This window comes from Hemibagrus wyckioides, linkage group LG08 (assembly GCF_019097595.1).
Source record: "Hemibagrus wyckioides isolate EC202008001 linkage group LG08, SWU_Hwy_1.0, whole genome shotgun sequence".
Classification (NCBI taxonomy): Eukaryota; Metazoa; Chordata; class Actinopteri; order Siluriformes; family Bagridae; genus Hemibagrus; species Hemibagrus wyckioides.
In genome coordinates, this window is record NC_080717.1 from 8,133,212 (window position 1) to 8,150,000 (window position 16,789).

Genomic DNA, 16,789 nt, shown 5'->3' on the forward strand with positions numbered 1-16,789 from the left:
CCACCAGTCGGAGGGCAACTTTCAGAACCACAAAGTCAAGCATTGCTCTATATAATCTTGGCTTAAGATTTTAAATATTGATCTAAAGCCTCGAAACACTGAATAATCCCCAGCTTCCAAAGCTTTCCTTCTCCCAGCTTTCCTTAAAACTTTGTCCACATGAACATGGATATTTTTTTTTTTAAAAAAAACACTTTTTACCCTTCCTTTATTTTTTTAAAAGAACATTTTTCTAAATATTTCTGTCGAACGTCTTGAAAACGGTCACGTGAGAAACCCAGCCAAATATGAACCGATAATACTTCATAAACTGTTATGTAAAACATCTCAAGAATCGTAAAGAGAAATAAAACAGCAACGTGTCAGACATATGGATTCTTGTGGACTGGCAAGGAGTCTGCTTGCATATTGTAGGCTGGTATTAAAAAAAATAAAATACTACTAAGATTAAAAAAATATATATTGCAGTTATGAGATATGCGATCACTGTTGTGCTATAAGGCACCAATATAACAATTAGGGTAGCAGGTTGGAGTCCTGGTATGTGCACTAGAACATCCACAACTTTCATGTTTTATATTTTATTTTTTGGGGAGGATGTTTTCAAAAAGCTTCATTTTCAGTGTTTTTGCTTTTTTGGGTTTGGGCAGGAGACTAGAACTCATAGAAAAAAACTATGTTTTCTAAAATATCTGTATAGGTGTGGACAGGGCCTTGAAGCTACTTAAAAAAAACGTTGTGTTTTTGAAGTACTGGGACTGCTTGCGTAGTTCACCCTGGGTTTTATGGCTTAGTGATCAAATGTCCCAGTGAGGACTGGAGACCAGTGTTGATAGGACTCATTAGTAGCCTTGCCCTTCTTTCGAGCCAGATGGGAAAGACATTAGCATCCATCCGTCAGTGGCAGTGCTGGCTCTGGGAACCACTCGTTCCTCTTATAGGTCCCAACCATATTCTGCTCCCTGTCCTCCAAGCGTGATCTGTTTCTTTTTCCATTCTCACTCCCTTCACCCACTCATTCAAGTTATCCACATATGATGACAGATTTATTTTTCCCCACACCACCAAAGTATCCCTGTTTGTTTACTGATCCCCGTGTCCGCCGTTCATATATTTTTATAGTCTGGTTGTTCAGGCTAACTGGAGATAAGGTTCGGGTTATTATGCCAGGGCAGGAAACGGCATCGCTGGCTAAACTTATATGGGAAAAGGTAGCCTCAAGAGGGGCCAGCAGAGAGGGTCAGTATTTGATATCGCTTGAGAAAAGACTGTTACAGTAATGGTTCATGTTGCTTTTGTTGGCTCTTGCCAATATAAACTGGCTACTAAAAACTGAACAATGCAACCAAGATAAATGAGATTTTTTTTCTCTTTGTTTATGAACTCCGTGCAGATGTGACTTGAAGTAATTGCAAAATTAAGACATGTAGGAAGCTACAGAGAAGTCCCTGGTGATTTAAAGTGATTTGTGGAGCTTGTTTGGGCCTTAGAAGCTGCTGCTCAGCCAACATCTGGTAGTGATCTTAATCCAGGAAAACTGAAGCTTGAGATATCTAGTGATCTGTATGCAGGGTTTCCCTGAAGACTTTAAGATGCCCTGAGGTGGTCAGTTGGCAGAGCAAGTTCACGGGTTTCGAAATTCTACGCACCTTAGCGAAGATTTTTGTTAGGAAAGCCAAGACTTTTGCTAGGAAATTGAAGGCTTTTGTGCACACTTTGTCTACTTATTGGCTAAAACGGTTTTCGTCTATCATCATGTCTTTTTTTTTGGGGGGGGGGGGTCTTGATATAGAATGATAAGATATTATAAGGTCTCCATTCTGATCTTATCAACCATGTGACAAAGTGCTTTATCAATACTTCTATACTTGGTGGATATCCTTATCTAATTTTCTGTCTGGCGCACTTGAAATGGAGTGGGTTTGGGAAATATTTTTCCTGGAATGTAATTATTTTAAGTCTTCCAAAACAAAACGAGAGATTTACACGAACTATAAAAACAGACCTGACATTTTCAGAGCTGACACTCTCCTTCCCTTCTGGCTGTTAAGGCTGGATGTGCCGGGCTGCCGGAAACCCCAAAATTTCAAACATGATATCTTTGGAAGCAATTTTGTGAGAACGTACACCAGAGCTGTTTTTTTTCTTGTTCTGCACGGAATGCTCAACAAAGTCGAAACATGCCGAAAGCTCGTGTTTCACGGCATTCATCACAGGAATCTTTTGAGGAGAACTTAAAAGAAAGTTGTCCTTCTGCACTGTTGGGTCGATGAACGTGACGAGAATGAGAAAGTCCGCCTGCGCTCTCCCTAATCTCTTTTCTCCATGCACTCCTTGACACAAGTGTCAGATTCCACAGCTGTCTTGGGGCAGAACCTAAGAAAACAGATCGCATGGCAGCCCTTCGCAGGCTCCCTTAGAAATTTCCGATTAGATATTAAACGAATTTCGATGCCGATCAGAGGAATTAAATTCACGGAAGACAGCAACGAGATATCCAGTGTTGAGTTACGCAATAAGCTTGGCTTAATTGCCATAAAATTGAAGTATCGCTTTTATGCTGCTGTTCCTTTGCCATTACATAGCTTCAGTACAACACAGACAAGGAGGTTCTACTTTAGAGAAAGAAAGCCAACTTTGTTGGTTTAAGTGGAGAATAAGTATGGTCACGGAATTGGGAAGAACAGAGGAAATGGGTGTAAAAAGGAATACAAAACCCTCCTACTGCCTTCCTTTCATGTGCAAACCAACCTGTTATGGCAGGCTTCTCAGTAGATTTGTCTTCGTTTGTACTTTGCTCAGCTTCAATGGTCATGTGTCCACTGGCCTGCCAGGCTTCAGGGTCTAACCAGAGACTGAGTGACACGCATGGCAAAGCAAGGCCGAGATGGATCAGGACTTTAGAATAGAAAGCAGGAAAGGAACAGAACAGAGAATGCCCTTTTTACTTTTTTACCCATTGTTTCACCATCTCTGTTCACTCATGAATAAGTTTATGTGTAAAATATGGCTTTGCTCCACTCCCCTTCACCGGATAGGAACTTAGCGAGAAAGAGTAGCTTATGAAAACAGAGACCAAGGACAGAACTGGCTGACCTTCAAATGTAAAAATGTATAACTTTACGGTAAAGATTTCAAAGGCTATTGAGTTACAGTATTACAGTGTAATACTCAGTCTCTTTTTCTTTGATACTGCCTCACCACACAGACCTTATCATAAATAAACTTGCATGACCTTTCACTCCTCCAAAATATGTAACAGACAAAACTCAGGAAAAGGATTAACACGTTCATGTGTGCCAAACATCTTCATCCAAACACTTCATGTATTCTGATCCTTATATTCATCACCGGTGAATCAACATTTCATTTGTGAGTCAGGATGAACTTGGGTATGATCCAGGCTTTTTTTTTCTCTTTTTTTTCTTTTTCTCATCAAAGCACCATCACCACAAGCCAAACAGATCCTCCCTCTTTTGTATTGTTACTGACCTACTCATCCGGAAACCAGGCAGAGGAAATGAAGATGCCATTTTAAGCACACAATAATGTAAACATGGTGTTCGTCCCTCTACAGGTGGGGACAAGCTTGAGTTTCAAAGGCACTGGCAAAGGGAATCACTCAAAGATCCGGAAAAAGGGGGAAAACACAAACAAAGCACTCGAGCGGCTAGGACCTGCCAAAGGTATAAGGCTTGGGATTACATTTCACGCCTGCCTGTTTACGAAGGCTGTAATAGGGGGAGGCAGAGTCTCAACACAACCCATATCACAGTTCTGCTTGGCTTCATCATAGAGCAAGAGATGGAGGAGACAGGAGGTGCAGTCTAATCTACATTCCAGGAATTCGCAAAATGCATCTCGGCTAGGTGCGTCAGATACGATTCATGTTCAAAAGGCAGAGTTGAATATGAATATCGGCATGTTTCTTTTGAGTTTAAAGGGATTGCAAAGGTATCGACTAAAGATGAATCGTATACAACGGAAGGACGCAAAAGATCACGATGTGCAAGATGTTAGTCATCTGGCACGGACAAAAAAACAAACAGTGGTTTTCAGAGTTTTTTTTTTAATGCACTTCACATGTCCTTCACACACCAAGGCCTGTTTCGCATTGCCCGTTGCTTGCCGAAAATCTTCCCCACTGCTTGGAATGCTTTGTTAATTTGTAACACCTAATTGCCTCTTCATGATAAATTGGGAAGTCATTTGTTTCATCTGTAAGACTCCTGGACATGCCAGTGGGAGCATAACTGTAAAATGGGGTTTGGTTTGTAAAAATGTTTCATTTTGCCAGGCCACAAAGCATTCTGCTTTAAGCCAGTTAAATGTCATTTTACTTTAACAGATCGCTATGACACAAAGGAAAAAAGTATTTTTAAGGCATCAGAATGAGTTCACAGCTCTTTGTTGTTTCTCCTATTTGGTCTTTGGCTCACTTCATATATTTTGTTGCCGAACCGTGCACAATGGGTTCCTAAGGACATCTAGGTGGAAGGTGTTTGTGGTTCGTAGGACAATTTCGAGTCTTGAACATCAGCGTGTTTTTCACAGTAAGATGAGACCGTGCTTTTAGTTTGCTCTGATATAGGGTGGGGGTTGTATGAAACGTACAAAAAGCTCTCTACTTCCTTCTCCTCCTTCTTTGTCCCATATGCATTGGAGCAACAACTTGTGTATCTCTGTGCAGCCTCAAAAGGCCCACTTGAACATAAAGCTTCCATGCGTTCAGATGCCAGACCATTCTCATGGACCTTAAGCTCTTCTCCTCTTCAACCTTGGACACTTGAAAACGCAAAACAAGAGAAGAGGGAACCTGCAAAGGAACGAGGATTTGCAACGCTGAAAAGCATAGGGGCATTTTGTCCCTGATTAGTGGCCAAAGAAGGGAGAGCATTTTTGCTCTGAAAGGAAAGCTTATAGCTCATTATAAGCTGGCCAGGATTAAGCTTGTTCCTCCATTGTTCCCTGAGGAGGTACGAGGGGGCCAACACAGAGGGTGGCGCCTATATCCTTTTGAGCCCCACATCTACACACCTACCCCGAGTTTCCACCCTTTTAGCGACATATAATAGCTTTTTCTCGGTGGTGCTGGGTGACTGGTACAGCAGAGGAATCCTCTCTCATTAGAGGTGGTCTTTGTTCAGCTCCCTCGCTATTCTTCCTTTGGCCGGCTGCTGATTATCGAGCCCTGACTGCACAGTGGTGCAACCTGTATAAAAGGAAACAAGTGAAGTGTGGTCAGAGAGAATAGATGCACCAATTAGTTCAGATGTGTTTGAGGAGAAGACACTGCCTCGGCGCAGGACTGCCTTTGAAGTCTCACAGCGCTTTGTTTAGCGTGACCCTCTCTGTTTTTGGAGTGCACTGCTTCTTTATTTTATTTTTTTATTTTTTTTGGTGGGGGGGGGGTTGCTGATTTGTTGCTGTGTTTGTTCCTTTAGAAAACTCTGAAGCGGCACAGTCGCTTTGATCATAATGTACAATAATCAGAAACAGTTATTATAAACTGTATAACACAGATGCGATGTTTTACTAGCGTTTCGTGGCTTGAGTTGAAGTAGCAGGATAAACTGTAATGCAATGAAATTTTTTTTTTTTTTTTTTTGGCAAGCTTTTCAGAATATTAAATATATGTAGTTTATTCATTCATTCTCTGTAACCGGTTTATCCTGGTCAGGGTTGTGCTGGATCCAGGGGCCTATCCTGGGAACACGAGGCAGTAATACACCCATGATGGGACAACACACACATACGCAAACTAGCACTTATACACTCATTCACACCTACAGTTGCTAATCCACCTTCTGGCATGTTTTTTGGACAGTGGGAGGAAACCTACACCGTCATGGTGAGAACATGCAGATCTGTGTACAGACAGAAACCCGAGCGTCATGAATCCCCATCAGCGCATGTGTGTGGAAGAATAAAACATTTAGTTTTGCTTCTCGTTCCTGTTTTGATTGTTGTTCTCTGCCTCTGTCTGGTAATGGCTCTGTTTTTCTTACTTCACCGTCTTTTTATACCCTTATTTCCTTTGTGTTGTCGCAGAGTCTTGTACCGTTTACTCATGCATTTCTGAGCATCGTCTCCTTCCCCTGTGTAAATATGGTTTTTGACTCGGCCTGCTTTTTAGTTCAGATAACAGATTTTAAATTATGAATTTATCCTTATCGCTGCCTTTTGATTAGCACATCGATTATAGGTTTGCTGTTCATGAGCAACAATTCCGAGTTAATGCACTCTCATCCATCTTGATCAGCCCGCACGTCATACTGAGCTCAAGGTTAAACCAGTGTTGATTGAGACCCTGGAGCTGTGAGACATTATTTCTAAATAAGTCCCGTTTTACAAACCATTTCTGCTTTATCGAGTGCTTTGTCTTGATTAGGGCCGATTTTAATTATCCATCATAACCTTCTATTAATCTGATGGATAATACAAGGTTTGAGCTTTGAAAATGAACCCTGCTGTTTTTGCGTCTGTGAGAATTGTTTAATCAAGGCGGGGTAGAAAATATTTTTCCGCACATTTTAGGATTGTACTAAGTCCATAACCAACACAACTACATGGTGCGTCGTAACAGGAAGATTAAGATATAGTACTATGGTGGGACCAGCATGGCTGACATTTCCTTTTTTTCTTGTTTTTTTTCTTTGATGTGGTTTTAAACCTCGAACTTTATTTAATCTCTGTGTAACTTTTCAGGCAAGTACAACAGGAGAATAGGGGCACATGATTCAGGAGTGTGAGTAAGACTTTGGACATGTGTTGCTGATTGTCAGACAAAAAGTGGCTCACGGTGAATTGGCACCAGCTCTCCTTCTCTCAACTCCTCCTGTCATCTTCAAACGTGAACAAGGTGCCCTCCACACAGCACTGCTGAAAATATGTGTTGATGGAATGTATGGGTTATTACCAGCTTCAGACGTCTTTATAAGACTGGTCCTGGAGCAGTACACTCGTGCACACTTTGATTCCTCTGCAAAGCTGTTTTCATTGGCATGACCCTGATAAGCAAAATAATAATTTTTTTTTTTGTTTGTATTGTTGATTAAAATGTTGGAGTAGCGCAAACTCCTTACAGATTTCTACGATAGTTTTGGGGCTGTAACCTATGAATCACAATCTTGTGTTTGCCAAGAACTGAAATGAAACTAAATGATCTGAAATTAGGAGTTTTACCAAAGGTTCTCTAAACAGTGACTATAAAACATTGCAAAGTAGTTCAATTTGTCAAAGTATAGCATAACATTTTAAAAAATGGCCACTTGATTTACTTTTTCCTGTGATTTTTAGCCAACTGGAGGAATAAGTTCCTTAAAGAAACTTTGAGGTTTATTTTATTTATATTTATTTTCAGCCTGCTACATGTACTGGGGACAAGTTAGCATGTAATTAAGTTAGAGTTTCAATAAATGAACTTTAGGCAAGTAACTGACACCTCCAGTCTTAAACCTTTTAAGGCATCATTTTATTCCTTAAACAGTTTGGTCAGAACGAGCATGGGTTCAGCGTGCAGAAGCGGAGGTGTCCGTTTCAAAGGACGCTCGGTGCAATCAATATCTGAGATATGTTAATTCGGTAAAGCTCCATCCTGTCCTTGATGTTTGCTAGAGTTACAGGCAGGCAGCTGGGGCGAGTGGGTGAAAGGGGAGGGGGTCAGTGAAAGCAGGTGGGCAGCGTCCAGTGCCCAGAAATGCCACCAAATCTCCTTTTGCCTCATGTCATATTTGTTTGTGATGCACCTGATATTACACTCAATTAGTCCAGTACTTCTTTTGTCTTGTGTGTTATTCTGCACAGCGCTTTGAATTCAATACATTTCAAATTAGTTCATGAATGAAATTTTCTGAATTGGACATAATAATGCAATAAACTCAGTTGTACAATTAACTAATTAATTAATCTCTCCAAAGTGTCGGTATGGAGAAACACCATTAAATTGGAGCTGGACCTGCTGTGCACATGACACTCCTCTTAAATTCCTCCTGAAGCCTACTGGCTTTCTCTTCTGTTCAGTATCCCATATATACCCAACTTTAGAAATCTCCCAGCTTTGCTATTCCACCATGTAAAAATGAAGTGCGAACACGATATAAAGCAGCCGCCAAACAAAGGCATGAAGAAAATGTGCTTTCCGAACTGCTTTGCTGCGTGCTGAGCTTCGCATAGAGCGAGCCAATCGAGAACTTTTACTGCGGATATGTGCAGAACATGATACTTAACTCATGAAGTGTAAACCTCTAAAATATATCAAGGTCGACATTTACTGCCCGATTTCCACATGCTCGCTGACTACACTGTTAAAACCTGTATTCTGTAATAATAGATGCATATAAAAGAGAATATTCTTGGTAGGGGAAAGATAACTGGATGTCATGGTTAAAAGAATCAAGGAAAGACGTGTATAAACATAAAAGGCTGTCTCTGTTACGTGCCTCACTAATGCTTGATCCTGCCGTGTGTTTTGACCGAGACCTCGGACAGCGCGGCCCTCTAGTGATAACACGTTGCTTTCTGTGAGAACATCAGCATGTAGTCCTGCATTACCCTCGGCAGGGTTTTAAGGGGAACAAAATGCCTCTAAAAGTGCCATGCTGGTAAATCTGTGAGTAGAAGGCATTGTGAAATGCAGAAATCTTTTTCCAGTCTAGTATTTCAACACGTGTTGAAGTGATGTTTACTGAAAGGACTTGCCACTGCGTTAAGATAGATAAGAACACTACAGGAAATAACGTTTTGTTTTAATTCTAGTGCATTGTGTGTTGTCATTTATCTCAAACATGATGCTATGAATGCCATGATCGGTTATTTCTGTGACTGACAGGGCAGTTTCACAACCACTCGGCAGAGTGGCACAACAAATTTGCCTTCTAGAGCCGGAAACTTTTGTTAGATCTGAAGTAGTTTCTCCGTCATGTTCCTTTTGACACAATATTGCAGATGAATCCCAAACAAGCACACTTGTGTCGTCGCACAATTACCAGTCGGTGTCCGAAACCGCTGTGCGCAAAGCAACAAGCCTTAACGCTTAATGCAGGTTTCTCTTCACAGGTGGCCATAATTACCACTGATGGCCTGCGATCAAACCACTACCAGAATGAGACAAACATCGAACAAAGCCGTACATACAGACAGCATTACTTCCTCGCGAAGTAATCACAAGAATATGTGTTTCTGAAGCCTCGGGTGTACTAAGTAGAGCCTGTGTTGCCTCAGTCCACTGCTTACATGTAATGATCTTGTGGATGATGTTTTGAGTTGGATTATCCTGTCAAGGCAGCATCATGTCACTGAGATGGTTTTGGTCCGCTACTGAATTAAGCAGATCTTATGTGTACCATGATATTTCTAAGAAATTCTGATTTACCAGTGTGTAGACAGAACATCATGTTCATTTCTGAAAAGCACACTTTGTTGCTGATGGAAATAAGAATTTCTGATAGAAAAAAAGTTTCATCTTCAGTCATGGTTGATTTTCTGATTTTGTCTTGCTAGGAAGTGAGGTTGCTTAAACCTAAAAAACCTTCCTGTTTTTTTGTTTGTTTGTTTTACTTTCTTCACTGCCCCACGATGACAATGTGCTGTAATACCTATGGGAGATAAATCCCAGGCCTTTCTGACTTTCCCCATTCCCCAGATGCAATCTTGATTCCTTGAAAGCCTGAGGCGGAAAACTGCATAGACTACAGTCATTATCTTCTCCCTCTGCGCCGGTAATCCTTAAAATAGGAAAGGAAATGCTTAATGCAAGGTCAGTCCTTATTTGCCGGAGTAAGGCCTTAGCAAAGCTGCCTCATGCTCCTGAGCATAGCAAGGATCGAGACAGACTGTCAGGGATTGTGCCAAAGCGAGAAGGACTGTAGCTAATCATGCCGCCTCTGAGTCAGTAGGAAGGTGACGTTATGGAAGAAGTCATAGTCAGAGCCTTTGTAGGAACTTGGAGAATGATTTCAATAGCTCTTTGTAACTTTTTCGAGACTCTCCAGGTACTGTGTTATACATCTGTATCTTAATTTGCGAGTGGTTGTGGACTCAGTCTCAAGTAATTAAAGTCAAAGTGAAGAGAATATTAAAAAGGAAACAGCGGTTTTCAGAATTACCTGCAGAGCGTATAGTTGTATTAGGACTTCCCTTTTTTTTTCTCTCTCTCTCTGCACGTCGAACAGATTTCAAGCGAAAAAAAAGGTCATGACCCTGTCAGTATTTGGTGAATTGAATTATGAAAGCTTCACAAAAAGATTCAGGTGATATTTGGGCTACTTCAATTTATCATAGTGTTCTCTTTCTGGTACAACACATAACGCTGTTTCACTAGCCTCAATAAAAAAAAAAAAAAAAAAAAGCGCTTTAAAGATCCACTCCTCTGGTTGAACATAAATACGCTTGACAGGCAGTTAATCTGTCAACTTGTCAGTTGTTATTCATTTTGGAGTATGACTGTAGTCTGTAATGTAGCAATGTCTCCACTGTGACCACGGCTCATAAATTTTCACCATTTGGAGCTGGCTGTTAATATGAAGCTGTGTAGCACCAAAATCAGTAATGGTTTCCATAAGCTGCATGCTGTAATTCAGTAAATCAAAGCCAAACTAACACAAGTCCACTATAGTGACACTCCTTTTGAGGCCTTTTTTTTTAGAAAGAAAAAAAAAAAAAGTGGCCTTCAAAACACTTATTTATCATGGCTGACTCGACCAGGACGTATACAAAGACAGAATAATTACCACACTGTATTCAGATAGAGCTTTAATTATAGGTGGCTACAAAAAAAAAGGTGGCTGTAGGGACATTGTTTTCTAATGATTTGGGTGATACATGACAGCACTGGATTGCTGGAACTAGCAAGAACCATAAATATTAAGCTTTTTTGCTAGCCCTGAGAACTCTACACAGCCAATCAGGATGTTTGATTGTTCAAGACGGACATAGTCTACTGGCTTAGTTTACGATCTAGCTAACTAGCAGCTAGCTCTTTTGCTCCCCACCTTGAGGGCCCCTGAGCATTAAAACATCTGACAGACATAATCTTGGAGAAAAACAGAACTTGGTGTACTCGGGTTTCCCGTAGAACAAGGCCTGTTTTCTGCAGTCGTCTATACAGCAGATGTAAAAGCAAACACACGGAGGGGTTATCCAAACAGCCCCGTCACTTGGCTAAGAACCGTTAGAACCGCAGGCTGGTGGACGTGTGAAATGTAGCTCACCACAGTGTCAATTGCACTTAATTAAAGGGAATCAGAAGTTTGTTTAGAAACTTGAAGACCTCTGCTCTTCGTTGAGTTTCCATGAATCAAATTTCGATTTTGTTCAGAGATGGGGCTTCGCCGTTACAGGATAGCCGCGGTTATGAGCTTTCTGCAAGAATGTATGTTATTCCAACTTAGAAAACTGGCATGCATTCTGACCCAAGGCCTCAAACTGCTGTTTTGGCCTTAAGGAGAACTTTTATGAATGATATTAAACATATATACTACAAGCATCGAGCGGATCTGCAGCCAAGCCCGGAATCCATTGTTATCGATCCAATGAAAATGTCTGCATAATTGTTCCGATGAGTATAAAACCCGAACAAAAGAGCTATGTGCTGATGAGGCGCAGCAAAGGGGAAGAGTGGGTTTTGGAGAGCAATAATGAAGCTGTAAGCTTAATGGGCCAAGTCTTTTTTTTTTTTTCTGCCCAGGTTGGAGCCTCTCCTGCAGGAGCATTAAACTGCGTACACTCTCAGATCAAACCAGCTTGCCGACAGGTTCAAAGAGCTGACAGCTCTGAAAATGCCAGTCATGTGTTGAATGGATGAGCTGGCAGGAGGGGGATGTAACCGGAGCAGAAAGGCCCCAATTTTTTCCAATCGCACTTTTCACTCTCCATCCCTCCCCACTTGCCTCTTGAAGCTTACTCTTAGGAATTGAGCAAGTACCCCACAGAATAGCGGTCTTTGAATTGCCTGCACACTAATCACAGTCTTTATGTTCTTTGTTTTCATTGCATTGACTTGAATAATTCCTCTGTCTTTTCTAGAGTTTTCTTCCCTACAGCAGCATGCAACATTTAATCCAGATTGTACTATGTTTCTCCAAACAGTATCTCAGGCTCTGTGCATAAATCATCACGGCGAAGCGATAAATCTCGGATAGTTTTTGCTAACGTGGAGTCTTACTTTCATTTGGCACCCGTAGGCAAATTAATCACAAGCCAGCCACAGCACTGCTTCTCAGCTACTGTATCATGTTTGTCACTTCACTGACTTATCTCGAGCCAGATTTACGTTTCTGTTCAACATGAAATCCGCACGAGTGCAGAAACACTGGCGTGTACAGGAATGACTGAAATGCAGAGATGCGCTTTGATATGTAAGCTTCAAAGACACTGTCTTCTCTCTGCGCAGATGACTCGAGCACGGGGAAGGACGGTGCCAGACCAGCAGGAGATGCAGAGTTCTCCACTGACCTGTCAGGAAAACTGGGTAAGGTGCTAGAGCTCTCTGATCCTCCCTTTGAACTCCTTCTTAGTCCTATTAGCTGTAATTGCTTCCCAAGATGAAGAAGGAATTTGTTTCTATTTGCCAAAGAGTTTCATAAGCAGCTCTTTTGGGCTTACAGTCTTATGCCATGACTTGCGGTTGCACATCAGTTTTCAATTGTAAAATACAATGTGGTTTGGTGCAAATAAGTAGGCATAAATTTCGTTTATATTTTTCCTTGTGAGTTTTAATTTCATTATAACTGCAAGTGACCATATTCTCATGCAAGCAGTTATAAGGATATACATCATTTACCATATGGAAAAGAATAGCCAAAAAAATAGTATAGTATAGCAATTGCATCTTCATGTACAATCAAATATTCCAGGTCTAAATAAATTAGGACAAAGCCATTCATGCCCTACCCTATACTGGTATCACACTCTTCTCCAACTTTAGACTCATGTTTTGCTCCGGCAATTGCATTTGACAAGCCAAAGAGCAGGCTATTTAAGTATCATGCAAGGGGGGAAGCATTCCATTCCTCTTTGACGGCCACCGTCCAGTTCGATATCAGGTCCGAGCTGTTAGCGCCCACTGAGCACTCCTGCACTCAATAGGGAGACAGGCTGAGTTCACTATTGTGTGTTCTTTCCTGCTGTTTATTCGGACTCTGCTGTGAGTATAAACAGCCAGCGACGAACGGCCTGGTAAAACTTCAGAGCAGCTGCTGTTTGCTTTGTCAAATTGCCCTCATGTGGTGGCGCTTTGCTCAATAATATTGGCCTCCACAAGAGTTTCACTTCAGCCCTTGTGTGAGATATTTTCATTGTAACATTATCAGTGTTGTGAAAAATTACATGGTGCCTACAGAAAGTCTATAACCCCAGACCCTAAACCCTGCAAAAACACTTACTTGGGATAAGCTGATATTTTTTTTTTGTGCTGAATTGGCAATGGGCACGGTTTTCAAAACACGTTATAGGGATATTATATTGGGCTTTGATAGTCAAGCAGCTAATTTCCAGTGTTGACTTTAATATTGCTCATATTACAGCTTCAGTTCAGTGAGTGGATTAGTAATTTGCTAGAGGCAGCCCTAGCCTTTTCCCATCAGGCTCCATTATTTCTAATGTGCATGCTGCTCAAATACAGGATGATATCTGGTTTTCCTGAGGTTCTAAATTTCAGTTTCTTCTGTTACAGTGCGGCCCCGGTTCACCCAGCCGGCTAAGATGAGAAAGCGGGTGATTGCTCGGCCAGTGGGCAGCTCGGTGAGATTGAAGTGCACGGCTAGTGGAAACCCAAGACCCGATATTGTGTGGCTGAAGGACAGCAGGCCGCTCACGCCCGAGGAGGTGGGCGAGAGCCGCAAGAAGAAATGGACGCTCAGCCTGAAAAACCTCACGCCGGAACACAGCGGCAAATACACTTGCCATGTCTCAAATCGCGCCGGAGAAATCAACGCCACCTACAAAGTGGAAGTCATCCGTAAGTCGTCTGCTTCTCTCCTCCGTGCTTGTCTTTGAACGTGTCGGACATGATGTGTCAGTTTAATAGACCTGGCACAGAAAAGGTGTCTGGTTAATGTGCAGTATCTGCTTTTCATTTGTTTGTTTGGCCCTGAAACAAAGGGGCTTTTAAAGGCCTGTTTGAGTTCACAACAGATTGATGTTTTCTGTCATCTAAATTGAGAACATAAAAATGAGCTCAGTATGAAGTGGCCAGAGTGGAATATGAGTGGTGTAATGGAGTTTGTGATAAATGTGTGATGAATTTGGATTGTTGTGTAGTGGTTTATGCTGAATAATGGATGTTGAGTAATTATTGGGATTTGGCCGCTGTTTAGTGGAGACTTTTAGGGCTTTATTAACAGCTTTGATACCATTGAGTGGTTAGACTGGTTTAGTGTGCAGAACTATGACATGGTTACTGTTTGGTGGTAAATCCAGAGAGCTAGAAAGATTCTATCCATCTCATTTACCATCTGCTCTAGATTAAATCCCAGCTGTGCCTGCTGACTTTACAAACACGTTTCCACACAGCGCTGCTCCGAGCAAGGGGGAGGTGAAACTCGCTCATGCCTGTGCAAAACGTGGCATCTCCACCTTAATGGATGAACTTTTAGGGAAAAAAAAAAGAACATGCGCCATTTATTCTCCCTAATACAGGTAATAAATGTATTGATGTTTTTCATCTTATCTACAGAGCGCACCAACTCTAAGCCCATCCTGACTGGAACTCATCCTGTGAACACTACAGTAGACTACGGCGGCACCACGTCCTTCCAGTGCAAAGTACGTAGCGACGTTAAACCTGTTATCCAGTGGCTCAAGAGAGTGGAGCCTGGCGACGAGAGCAAGTACAATTCCACCATCGAGGTTGGAGAGCACCACTTCGTAGTGCTGCCCACCGGGGAGGTGTGGTCACGGCCCGACGGCTCCTACCTCAACAAGCTTCTCATTACCCGTGCCAAGGAAGAAGACGCCGGCATGTACATCTGCCTGGGTGCCAACACTATGGGCTACAGCTTCCGCAGTGCCTTCCTCACCGTCCTGCCTGGTCTGTATCACTGCTGTTCTTTTACCTCAAATTAAAGACAGTTAAATAAAGCATAATTAAATGAGGAAATTAAAGATTAGTCACTCATAATCTTTACATTATGTAAAGCTTTGACACATTGCTTTCTAGAATTTTCAGTAGATTAAATGAATAAAAAAGCAAGAACTTTATGGAACTGAATGTTCTCACTAAAATTGGGATTTTAGACTTGATTTTGTAAAGTTTTATCTCCTCTTTCTGTCTTAGACACCAAGCCCCACTTCCCGCCTGTCGCTCCTGTCTCGTCTCCTGGGCTTCCTTGGCCCGTCATCATTGGCATTCCTGCTGGTGTGGTCTTCATCCTGGGCACCATCCTCCTGTGGTTCTGCCAGTCTAAAAAGCACTGTTCCTCGGGAGCCATCGTCTCCTCCCAGGCCAACGGTCATCGCCAGCCTCCCCGAGAGCGGCCGTTGCCGGGAGCCGAAAAGGACTGCATGGGCTCTATGAGCTACGAGGAGTACCTGAGTCAACAGCAGCAGCAGCAGCAGCTCCTGCTCGGCCCCAAGGCCTACCCAAAGATCTTCACAGACATCCACACACACACGCACTCACACGTGGACGGGAAAGTGCACCAACACCAGCACATCCACTACCAATGTTAGCCTCCCGCCGTCCCGCAATAGTGACCTCACCAGTGGCCGTTTCTCTTTGCATAGTTTGGATCTTGCAGAACTTTGAAGCAACTTCAAGCCAAAGCGAATGCTCGGGCCACGCTACATCACTGATTTTGGAGAACACGAACCATACAAACACATGAGCCAGGGTCTTTCAGACAAAACTGTATTTCTTAACAGGACATCAAGAGCATACTTCCACAAGTTAACCATGCAACATGGCTAAGAAGTAAACAGCTCAATGACAGAATATGAGCCTGGAGTAAATATAATATAAAAAAGATGCAATTGTTTTACACAAAGCTAAACAGAAAAACACATTTTCAGGTCAGTTCTGGACAATGCACACGGTAAATGAAAACAAAAACAAAAAGTGAATGTACTGTCTCTTTCACAATGCACTCTCGGTAAAAACCGCCGCCTCTTTGATCAGTCAGCTTTAATGCTCTTTCACAGACGCAGTTTGTGGATATGGCCAAAAGAAACGTTTTCTATTAGCACCAAATTACAGTAAGAACTATTTGTACTGCTGCAATCTAAACAGTGTAGATGTTCGCAGGTATACACTATTATTATTTTTTTATTAATTCTGCATATGCCAAATTTGGATTTGTGGATGCTCATAAGCCCTTTACTTCTAAACTGACTGCATGAGAGTCTATATGTACATGTTGTTCTGATTTTGTGAGCTTTCACAGTTGGACTTTGGTACAGGAATGTTGCATTATCAGTCTTTTGCGATTGTAGTTGGATATTTAAATGCATATCACTTTTAAGTGTATCTTCACTTAACAGATAAAAGAGAAAAACACAAGTGCCTGTTTTTCAGATTTTACCGATCTCCATTATAAAGTTTCAGGTACAGGATGACGATAGAAATTCCTTTCTCTCAGGTGGCCCTTTTGATTCAACTAGTTTGGATGTATTTTTCCTCATCTTGACCACTATATGAAAACTGTGTAAAATGCCTTCGACTGCTCAAGTAATAGCAGCCCTTTAAAGAGTTTTTGGTGCTAGGGCTTTTAAAAATCAGACAATGCAAAAAAAAAAAAAAATCTTTCCACGCCGAGATCCGATCCCGGCCCGTCTTCCCTGCTTTTTCTTTCTG

At 41.8% G+C, this 16,789-nt stretch overlaps 1 protein-coding gene across 1 annotated transcript in view; it reads left to right on the forward strand.

The window, feature by feature from the left end:
• The window catches only part of fgfrl1a (fibroblast growth factor receptor like 1a), a 41,974-nt gene that overhangs the window by 24,685 nt on the left and 500 nt on the right, over positions 1-16,789 (forward strand). The window contains exons 4-7 of the mRNA XM_058397687.1: positions 12,392-12,469; positions 13,673-13,957; positions 14,675-15,028; positions 15,275-16,789. The exon at positions 15,275-16,789 is cut by the window's right edge and continues 500 nt beyond it. Of these exons, the coding sequence (XP_058253670.1) occupies positions 12,392-12,469; positions 13,673-13,957; positions 14,675-15,028; positions 15,275-15,669 (1,112 nt within the window). The 3' untranslated portion in view covers positions 15,670-16,789. The remainder of the gene's footprint in view (positions 1-12,391; positions 12,470-13,672; positions 13,958-14,674; positions 15,029-15,274) is intronic.